This window comes from Nomascus leucogenys, chromosome 19, assembly GCF_006542625.1.
Source record: "Nomascus leucogenys isolate Asia chromosome 19, Asia_NLE_v1, whole genome shotgun sequence".
Lineage (NCBI taxonomy): Eukaryota > Metazoa > Chordata > Mammalia > Primates > Hylobatidae > Nomascus > Nomascus leucogenys.
In genome coordinates this window covers 67164952-67176282 of record NC_044399.1, presented here as the reverse complement: position 1 = coordinate 67176282, position 11331 = coordinate 67164952, and the positions used below count along the sequence as shown (strand labels likewise).

The 11331-nt window shown below is 40.7% G+C and overlaps 1 protein-coding gene across 6 annotated transcripts in view; it reads left to right on the top strand.

Moving 5' to 3' along the window:
• The first annotated feature begins 5 nt into the window (after positions 1 to 5).
• ADPRM (ADP-ribose/CDP-alcohol diphosphatase, manganese dependent) overlaps positions 6 to 11331 on the top strand; it is a 143957-nt gene continuing 132631 nt past the window's right edge. For 4 of the 6 annotated variants that reach the window (XR_004026942.1, XR_004026941.1, XM_030799458.1 and 1 more), the window contains exons 1-3: positions 6 to 101; positions 7541 to 8158; positions 9064 to 9180. Coding sequence is in view for 4 of the 6 variants with exons in the window: in XM_030799458.1 (XP_030655318.1) it covers positions 7558 to 8158; positions 9064 to 9180 (718 nt within the window). In the remaining 2 variants the exon portion in view is untranslated. The remainder of the gene's footprint in view (positions 102 to 7540; positions 8159 to 9063; positions 9181 to 11331) is intronic. The other 2 variants (XM_030799456.1, XM_030799457.1) reach the window with 2 other exon arrangements.

The window sequence follows — 11331 nt, the reverse complement described above, 5'->3', positions numbered from 1 at the left end:
CCTCCGGAAGTCCGAAGGAGCCGCTCTGTCGGTCTCGCTCGTTGGTGGCGCGGTTACATAGCCCGTAGTCAGGAGCCTTTCAGCCCGGGGGCCGGCGCACGGTAGGTAGTTCCTTGTGGCTGGAGGCGGGTCCGGCGCGGGCTGGGCGGTGCTGCGGGGCCGCGGGACATCGGGACAGCGGGACATTGGGACAGCGGAGCCCGGGGAAGGGGGTTGCCTTAGGGGTCCAGGTGCGCGGCTGGGCCGAGGCCAGGCGGCCCCAAGCGCTGGGGGCGCCCCGCCTTGGTCGTGGGCTTCGGTGACCCCAGCTAGCTCCTCTCCCCGGGGACACCCCCACCTCGGAGGAGAGAACACACTGCCTAGAGACCCACGGGACTGGGCAGCCCCCATAACCCTACCTTGTCTGGCCGACTTTGTCAACCTCGTCCTGCCGGCCAAGAGGAAGTGCAAGAATGTTGACTCCTTTACATCTTTGAAATAGAAACCGACCCATTGCGATTGAAATAATCTTTAACTTAAAAAAATGGCTAATTAGGATAATTTGAGTGGTTAGGGTGGTCTGGAAGAACTTTAAATGCCCAGCGCTTCTAGTTATTTAATATTATAATGTAACCTAATTAATAAAGCATAGCAGTGTATAAAGAAGTATAGACGACATGATATTCCATCCCTTAAGTTAGTCTTCCTGGGCCCCAGTTTCTTAAAATACTCTCACGGACCCCCTTGCTCCCTAAGTTTCGTTATTTGAAGTTTGTTATGAGTTCCTCATCTGGAACTGCTTATGTTCCTTGTTAATGAGGCCAAGAGCATTCGTAGATTTTTCGTTCTTTGTGAAAGTTTAACTTCATTCCATCTGCCTGTATTTATATCTTAATATCCGCAATTTTAACCACTCCCTCCCCGCCCCTACCTCGGTGGTTGCTTTGCAAAATGCAGAAAAATAAAAAAAGGAAAAATCGTCCTGTAATTATCTTCCTTAAACTACAGATCCCGCTCTTGTGTGGCTTTTTTTTTCCCCCATGGGACCGACACTGAGTAGGAGAAACTCGTGCTCTGATGATTGTTGGACCAGATCATGGTTGGTTTGCTTGCTTTCTATGAGTTGGCCAAACTAGCCAGCTGTTCTGTTCTCTAACCCAGTATCGGAGCATAGTGTTACCTGTGTTTCTTGATTTGCGGTTGGACTAGAATTTTCAGAAATTTCTGCCAAAGTTCTTAAATGTTTGTTCAGCACTTCAAGTCGTTAATCAAACTATTTTTTTCCATCTTATAGTTGCCTGTGGGTAAGATTTTTACTTTTTTTTTTTTTTTTTTTTTGAGACAGAGTCTCGCTTTGTTGCCCAGGCTGGAGTGCAGTGGTGCGATCTCGGCTCACTACAAGCTCTGCCTCCCAGGTTCACGCCATTCTCCTGCCTCAGCCTCCCGAGTAGCTGGGACTACAGGCGCCTGCCACTGTGCTCGGCTAATTTTTTGTATTTTTAGTAGAGACGGGGTTTCACCGTGTTAGCCAGGTTGGTCTCCATCTCCTGACCTTGTGATCCACCCGCCTCGGACTCCCAAAGTGCTGGGATTACAGGCGTGAGCCATGGCGCCCGGCGATTTTTACTCTTTTATCTTTGTGTATTTGTTTGCCCAGGGATAATTTTTTCCTCTAATTGACAAAAAGACATAAAAGTACCTTGTGTAGTCAGGCAAGTAGCATATAAAAATTATTGTTCATCTCTAATTGCCCAATTGTAGGTTACTTGATCAGACACCCAAATTAAGATTGAAGTCAGTGTTTCTAGCTGATCTATTAAATTGTATTTGCAAAAGTGCTTCTTTTAGTAGCAACTTCTTCATGTTAATTTTGTAATATTAAATAAAATACTATCATTGAAAACAGTTCTTGGGGCCAAATGTGGTGGCTCACGCCTGTAATCCCATCACTTTGGGAGGCTGAGATGAGTGGATCACTGGAGCCTAGGAGTTTGAAGCTGCAGTGAGCTGTGATGGGGCCACTGCCTTCCAGTCTGAGCAACAAAGCAAGACTCTGCCTCTAAAAAATAAATAAAATAAAAATAAAATAGTTCCTGGCTCAAAGTAGGTGTTTTATAACTGCATTTTGGATGAATTGCTAGTAACACCTGAGCCTGATGGCAAGGACCCATGAAACTTTAGTGCCAGAAGGCGCCTACAGTGTTATCCCGTATAAACCTTATCACTTTTATTACTGCTGTGAAACCACCAAAGTCACCAAATGAGGTTTATGTTTTGTTTTCCAAGTTAGATATTTTTCTTTTTTCTTTTTTTTTTTTGAGACGAAGTCTCCCTCTGTCGCCCAGGCTGGAGTGTGCGGTGGTGCGATCTCAGCTCACTGCAACCTCCGCCTCCTGGATTCAAGGGATTCTCTTGCCTCATCCTCCCGAGTAGCTGGGACTACAGGGGCGTGCCACTACGCCTGGCTAATTTTAAAAAATATATATTTTTAGTAGAGACGGTGTTTCACCGTGTTAGCCAGGACGGTCTCGATTTCCTGACATCGTGATCTGCCCACCTCGGCCTTCCAAAGTGCTAGGATTACAGGCTTGAGCCACCGCACCCGGCCCCAATTTAGATATTTTTCTTGAGAGAAGCAGGGCATGGATTAGTATCATCTGATATTGCTTCTATCAATAGTGATCAGATTTTGTTCTTGACATAACTTTAGGTTGGTTTGACTGGGACAGCTAGGCCCTAACTTTCTGTGAACTTCCCAGCACCCTAATGTGTTTACTTCATTTTTGTTCCAGACCCCTGCCCCTTGTGCCTAACTCCTAACCACAAACATTTCCTGCCCCAACTTAACTTTCCTTTTGGTATGGTCTCTGCGTAGAAAGAAAACATTTGCTGCACCCTTAGGCTAGGAGCCTCTGTTACAATAGTTTCTCTTAATAAAGTCTCTTTATTAATCTCTAGACTTTCCCTGCTGCCCCCTTCACCTTTGACAATAGAGTGAAGGAAACATACTTCTTTCAGGGTAGAGCTACTTCTTTTACAAGTTCATTATTGATGCTTGAAGGCTTTCCACAAGGAACTTCAGCCTTCTGCCAATCTTAAATATTGGAAAAGTTTTATTAGTAAGATCTTGTAGCAACTTTTCAGTAATTAAGCATCCTTGGGTATGGGAGGCCTGAGGCAGGTGGATCACTTGAGCTTAGGAGCTTGAGACCAGCCTGCCTGGGCAACATGGCAAAATCCTATCTCTACAAAAGAAAAAAAAAAAAAAGCCAAAAAAAGTCAGGTGTGGTGGTACATGCCTGTAGTCCTAGTTACCAGAGAGGCTGAATTAGGAGGATCACTTGAGCCTAGGAAGTCAAGGCTACAGTGAGCCATAATTGCACCACTGCACTCCAGCCTGGGCAACAGAGCCAGACCCTGTCTCAGAAAAAAAAAAAAAAAAAATCTCTTATGCCTAAGGTGGTTTTCTCAAAATGCTGGTTGCTTATCCTGTACCATGACTTGATAGGAATTTTGAGAGCAACTCTTATAAACTTTTCTACATTATTCTCTTCTATTAAAATGTTGCAGTAGTTTCAGTTATCTGAGGCTCATTGGACAGATTTTCAGATATATGATTTTAAAATTATTTTCTTAACATGCATATGGTACTTTATGGTTTACAGAGATTTACAGAGTAATAGTTTAATGTGATCATAACTCAGTTGAAGCTCACAATAACCTGTTGAGGGTTATTTTGCTCCAGGAAACATGAGGACTGTAATTTAGTTCTGGGTCTTCCATTTCAAAGCTTTCAGCACTTCGTAATACCTCTTTAAAACTTAACGTAGCATATAATAAATGGTGCAGGCAGACTTTGAAAACAAAGTTCACTAAAAACTTGCCATTCTCCTTTCTATTCAAAAGCAAATTATTTCCTTAGGTCTTCTAATTTTTCCAGATTTGATTTTCTCTAAATTTTTGAATTTTTCTTTTTTAAAACTTCATACATACTTTTTTTTTTTTTTTTTTTTGAGATGGAAGTCTCGCTTTGTTGCCCAGGCTGGAGTGCAGTGGCATGATCTCTGCCCACTGCAAGCTCCGCCTCCCAGGTTCATACCATTCTCCAGCCTCAGCCTCCTGAGTAGCTGGGACTACAGGCGCCTGCCACCACACTCGACTAATTTTTGTATTTTTAGTAGAGACGGGGTTTCACCATGTTAGCCAGGATGGTCTCGATCTCCTGACCTCATGATCCGCCTGCCTTGGCCTCCCAAAGTGCTGGGATTACAGGCGTGAGCCACCACGCCTGGCCTATATATACATTTTTAAACATACATAAAAGTAGTTAGAATAAACCTCATGCACCCATTCCTAGCTTCAACAATTATCCTCTACTCACTGATTTTTTTTGTATCTGTATTTGATGGAGGGAGGGAGCTATTTTGAAAAAATTTTCTGACATTAGAATGCTTATTAATTCTAAGTTTCCTCACTGGAGGTGGCTTTGAGTTTTTGATCTCGCTGTTCACCAGGACCAATTTTTCTGAGCTCCCCCAACATCTCCCTGAACCAAGAAAGGAAAGGCTAAACTCACTAGGAGAGTCAATTCTCTGACCACCTGGTTCTTTTTGCGCTGCCGTACTCACTTCTGATCCTGTCTGTCTTTCCCTGAATATGTTTCTGAAATCTGAAATGCCCGCAAATCAGAAACTTGAGCACCAACATGAAGCTCAAAGGAAATGTTCATTGGAGCATTTTGGATTTTGGATTTTCAGATTAGGAATGCTCAACTGTTAAGTATATTCCAAAATCTGAAAAGTCCGAAATCTAAAACACTTCTGGTCCCAAGCATTTTGGATAAGGGGATACTAACCTTATTTTCAAAAGCCGTGTGTATTCAACACTTTGGATCTCTCTTTTTACCCCAGAACACGTTGCTATTTTGAAGTGTGTGCCCCTTGGTGCTTCTCTCCACATTAACTTTCCTTAAAAATGGCCAGTTCTTAGGATAGCCTTGAGTTTTTCTAAACTGAACTGTGTTCCAGTGGAAGGTGTATTTGAGAGGATTTTGGTATCAAATGACAGAAAATCAATTTGATTTAGCTTTAAGCCCAGGAGAATTTATGTGCTGATATGTGTAACTAAATGACCAGAGATAGTTCTAGCAGGGACAGGTGAATTTAGGTATTCAACTAATGTTTTCAGAAATTTCCGTCTTTCCATCATTCAGAATTGTTTCCTTCTGTGTTGGATTTCTTATCAGTTCATTTTTTCTCCAAAAATTGAAGCCTCAGTTTAGCAGCGTAGGAGACATAGCGACTACTTTTGCTAGAAGTGCCAGTGCCTGTCCCAGGGCTGATGCTTATTGTGACCTTGCTTGAGTTACATGCCTACCCGTAACTGGCCAGAGAAAACTGGGCTTTTATGGGCCAGGTTTGGGATATGTGTCTGCTATTTCACTTCCCCAGCCAGTGAATGGGGATGGAGGTCAGACCACAAGAACTGAGAGTGGGGAACTGGATAAATGCGTAGAGAAAAATTGGGGTGCTGTCACCTTAAGAACAGGAAATGAATGCTGGGTAGGCAAAAGTAAGAGCTGTCTACTGGAGAGAAGATCCAATTCATTGGGCCTAAATCCCCTCTAGGAGATCCACAATACATATTATCACCATAAAGGCTCTGAGTTCAAAGATAAAAACAAGCTCACTTGGTAGGGGATAAGATCACCCCCAGAAATAGTTTTCTCTTAACCTTGGTGATAATATTCATGTCATATACTTGCTAAGTTATCTTCTGATTTGATTCTTCTATTAATCTGAACTTGGAATCGCAAATATTTGAAACCTAACATAAGACTAGAGATTTTTAAACTGACTTAGATGGAGTTTTGTCCTGTAATTGTATTGAAGTTACCCGCTTTTCAAATCAGATTACCTCTCATTTATACACCCTCATACATACTTACTAACTTGATATCTAATGAGATTTTCAGGTGGGGGCTGCAGGAAGAAACGGGCAAATAAAAAAAAGTATGAGAACACCATGTTTAAGGATTTCCATCTCTTTCTGGTGCTATTACCTATTTTAGGGCTAGTTATACCCAACCAGATTAAGGAAGAAAGTATCTGAAACTCATAATTAGGTGGATTAAAGAGTGTATCATTAGCAACAACAGTTTTAGGATGAAAAGAGGCCCCTAATTCTCAAATAAGTCAAATTGAAGTCTTATCCTTGTTCCAATTGTGGAGTAGTTGTTTTCATCTCTTACAGGAGTACTCTTAGAGTTGGGATTTTACATGTCCATAGAGGATTAAGTAGGCACTCTGTAGATATATTTGTCAAATGACTAGAGATGAGGAGTCTGAAAGTAATTTTAGAAAGTCAAATGAATTTTTAGGTTTTAAATAATTCAGATACCACAGCAACAGTTTATCACTATAGTCTTTATGACAAAAATCATTGACAATTTAGGATCTTGGCCTTTGATTTTTGTTTGAATCATTAGCGTTCTGGGCTCTTTTAAGAGATTATAATTTACAGTTTAAACAATTGAATAATAGTTTTTTTCAAGTTTAAATCTTCCTCTTTTTGGCCACTGAGGCAGGGCAGAAGAAAAGATTTCATATTTTCGGTTTTGATTGTGGGGTAGGTTAGTATTCAAGTTAAAAAGGAAAAAAAAACCCTGGTTCAAATTAGGATCCAGGGCTGGGTGTGGTGTCTCATACCTGTAATCCCAGCTATTTGGGAGGCTGAGGTGGAAGGATTGCTTGAGCCCAGGAGTCCAAGACCAGCCTGGGCAACATAGTGAGACCCTGTCAAAAACAACAAAAACAAAAAAAAACCACAAACAAAAAAAGCAAATTTTAATCCCAGCTATTGAAGAACCAGGAACCACTGCTCCCAGAAATGATAATAGTCACATCAGTTAGTTTTTGTGCTGGATTTTTGTTGTTGTTGTTTAAAATTCCTCTCCTTTCATATCTGCATTGCCTCCCCCTCACCTATTACTTCAGATATAAAGTATGAGAAACTTTTTGAGTGACCTCCCCACCAAGGAAGAGAAAAGATTCAGCCTGACACAAAATAACCCATAATAGGAACCTTTTACAAAGTACATACAGTGAATGAATGTAATACACAGCTTTCCAAAAAAAAAAAAAAAAAAAAAATCTTAAAGTTTTGATAGAATTATTTGGTGTTTGTGGGACAGGGGTGTGTGTGTGTGTATGTGTGTGTGTGCGTGTGCATGTGTGTTTAAAATGAGTATTTCTTAAAAATCAGCAATTATTCCAGATTTAAATTGGGCTTTATTAGCATTAGAATGTCTATTTATTGATAAGATAGTACCCTTTCATAAATTGTTACTCTTCTGAAAGAGATTATCATCTATTTTACAGAAGAGAAAGTGTTTTAGAGGGTTAGTAGTTCAGACCTAAGACTGTTAGTAGTTCAGACCTAAGACTTCCTGTACCAAGCTGCCTAATGAATTAACCTTTAACATTCCCTTTATCATTTTCTTCAGTGAAATTGGGAAATTAAAACGTTTATAATTTAGTTATCTTTTTTTTACTTTATTTAGAAACCTGTTTGGAGGTTATGGATGATAAACCCAATCCTGAAGCCCTAAGTGACAGTTCAGAGCGTCTTTTCTCCTTTGGCGTTATCGCAGATGTTCAATATGCTGACTTAGAAGATGGCTTTAATTTCCAGGGAACCAGGCAGCGATACTACAGACATAGTCTTCTTCACTTACAGGGCGCCATTGAAGACTGGAATAATGAAAGCAGCATGCCCTGTTGTGTCCTTCAGCTTGGAGATATCATCGATGGATATAATGCACAGTATAATGCATCCGAAAAGTCCCTAGAACTTGTTATGGACACATTCAAGAGGCTTAAAGTTCCAGTTCATCATACATGGGGAAACCATGAATTCTATAACTTCAGTAGAGAGTATTTAACACACTCTAAACTTAACACTAAGTTTCTAGAAGATCAGATTGTACATCATCCTGAGACCATGCCTTCAGAGGATTATTATGCTTATCATTTTGTACCATTCCCTAAATTCCGGTTCATTTTACTTGATGCATATGACTTGAGTGTCTTGGGCGTGGATCAGTCTTCTCCAAAATACGAGCAGTGTATGAAGATATTGAGGGAGCACAATCCAAATACGGAACTGAATAGTCCTCAAGGTGAATTATTCCTTTGAGCTGAGAATCTAATAGATTGTCTTTAAATTCTTCAGCTACCTTTTATTCAGCAGGAAGATGGACAATTAAGGTAAAAGTATATTGTCACTTGTTCAGGGTCAGGATTTCTCACAAGCCTGCTCTCACATGGATTGGTTACAGTTGATTCAAGATTGAGTTAACAGATATTTTAAATGCCTATTTTAGGGCGGGCACTTTTTCTAGGGGTAGATATTCCGAGCTATAAACAATACTAACAATATTACTTTTTTGATGGATGGAATGGAGGGAACAAACACAGTAAGTGGGCAAGACAGATGATAAATGAAACAGAAACAAGATTATTTCTATGGTCATAAGTGCTGCCAAGGAAATAGAGTATGATGTTACAGAGTGTTATGGAAAAGGATTAGGGTTCCTATTTTAGATTAGGTGATTAGCGAAAGCCTCTCCAAGGAGAAAGATACTTAAGCTGAGACCTAAATGACAAGGAGGAGTCTCCCTTGGAAAGAATGGGCATAGGGAGTTAGCAGACTGAGGGAAAAACATGTAAAGGCACTAAATGGAATGAGACTTAAGCATTGTTGAAGAGCACAGCAAAGGGCCAGTGGAGTACAAGGTGATTTTGGAGTGTAAACGGGGCCAAGAATATGTAGCGGCTCAGTGGACTTAAGAAGTTTGCATTTTTAATATAATGGAAAGCCAGCGAAGTAAGCAGGGGACTGTCAAGAGTGAGATGTAGTGTGATTTATTTATATATTTCTCTAAATGCTTGTGATTTCCTATTTTGATTGTTGCTAATCGGATATTCCTAAAGAAAAAACAGGTGTCCCTACATTAGTAAATTTGAATGTCTAAATGAGGGGAAAATGACTTTTGATGGGGCTAACACACTAAATTCATTTCAGGACTTTCTGAGCCCCAGTTTGTCCAGTTTAATGGAGGATTCAGCCAAGAACAGCTAAACTGGTTGAATGAAGTGCTTACATTCTCTGACACAAACCAAGAAAAGGTGGTGATTGTGAGTAAGTATTTAAATTATCTGATTACACTAACATTTTAGAGATTGGGAAAAGTTAGGCGTTAAAGCATACTAACAATATTTGTGTTTTGATATCCTCTTTCTATTAAATGAACACTTAGTTTAAAAATTTCTATTGAGAAACCACTTGAATATAAGATTAACATTTAAGGATGAACCAGGAAAACATAAATAACAGAAACATCTTGCCCTATATTGGAGCCTGTGAGTTGGCCTTTTAGGTTCAAAGTAGAATTTCCTCAAATGAGATCAGTTTATGAAGTAATTTCTTTTTTAAACATTAATATTATTATTGAAATCATTGTAGATTCACATGCATTTGTAAGAAGTAATTCAGAGCAATCACTTACATGCTTTGCCGTTTTCCCCAACGTTAACATTTTGTAAAATTTTAGTATAATATCACAAGCAGAATATTGACATTAATACAAAAATAAAAACTCCAGAAGTTTGGCTTTTTCTAAGTTTTTTTTTTTAAACCTTCTCTCCATAAGAGAAGCAAGAACCCAAAGGTGAGATGACTTCACCATGATAACTAAGATGTAAAAATTACCAAGAAACTTGACTTAAAATTAAGAACAAGCTGAATTCAGCCTGGCCAGCATGGTGAAACCCTCTCTCTACTAAAAATACAAAAAAGAAAGTAGCAGGGCATGGTGGCGTGCGCCTGTAGTTCCAGCTACTTGGGAGGGTGAGACAGGAGAATTGCGTGAACCGGGAGGTGGAGGTTGCAGTGAGCCAAGGTTGTGCCACTGCACTCCAGCCTGGGTGACAAAGCAAGACCCTATCTCAATAAATAAATAAATACATAAGTAAATAAAACCAAGCACAAACAAAAAACACCAAGCTGAATTCTAAAGTGTGGAATCCAGGTTGCAATCAGCTTATAAAGGAGCTTGACGCCACACTAAACAATTTCTTAGTGGAAGTCAGTACCAGGGCTTGGATCCTTTCCTCAAGGTAGGAAGCCCTGAGTTTCTTAAACCCTAATGAAGTAATTTCTAAGTGAGAAATTCAGTTCGGGGACCATACCAAATCTCAGCCTTACAGACCTGCCTATCAGCAAAGTGGCCACCAGACAGAGGCCACCGCTGCCTAGATGCAGCAAAACTGGTATCACAGGGCATGCGCGCTACAGGCTTGGCTGGCAGTGAGCACTGCATTCTCTAGCTGTGCCTCCCACACAATAACAAGGAAGTTAGATTTGTATTATTTTCATTTAGAATTGTTTTTGATGGGTACACTGCCATCAGAGATTGTAGGAATCCAGGGGTGCTTAAAACATACGTGTGTGTGTGTGCATGCGCACGTGAAAACACACATATATGGAACTCAATTTGGATTTGCAGCATGGCTGGGAGACTTGGTTTGGAGGTTGAGATTAGAGCCCTTGGTTTAGAATTAGAATTGATGTGGGATAACAGGTGAGAAGGCCAGGCTGAGAGCCGGAAGGACGGGATGCCATTCTGGCTCTGGTTTATATGAACTGTGTGGTCCTGGGCAAATAGCAAACCTACAAACTGCTAGTGTATCTAATGAAATTATGAATATGAAACCCCTGGCCAAGCATGGTGGCTCACGCCTGTAATCCCAGCACTTTGGGAGGCTGAGGCACGTGGATCATGAGGTCAGGAGTTCGAGACCAGCCTGGCCAACATGGTGAAACCCCATCTCTACTAAAAATACAAAAATTAGCCGGGCGTGGTGGCGGGCGCCTGTAATCCCAGCTACTTGGGAGGCTGAGGCAGGACAATCGCCTGAAACCAGAAGGCGGAGGTTGCAGTGAGCCAAGATCACCCCACTGCACTCCAGCCTGGGCAACAAGAGTGAAACTCCGTCTCAAAAAAAAAAAAAAAAAAAAAACCCTTTGAAAATGATAGGCTATTCAGATAGTTGATTATATAAAACTCTATTTCTATCTGTAAAGGTAGTTTTTACTTATTAATCTTCCACTGATGTGGTAAAAACACGTAGAAGGAGCAGAAGTGTTTCTGCTCCCACTGGAATACCAAGTGTCATTCAAGGGTTGGAAGAGATGAGTGCCCTTGGGTTCCTGGAATGATGTGACACCTTTTGGCTCTATAATAAGTGGTCTCAGAAACTAGGATACTTCTTGACTTGTGTCTGCTTTTAA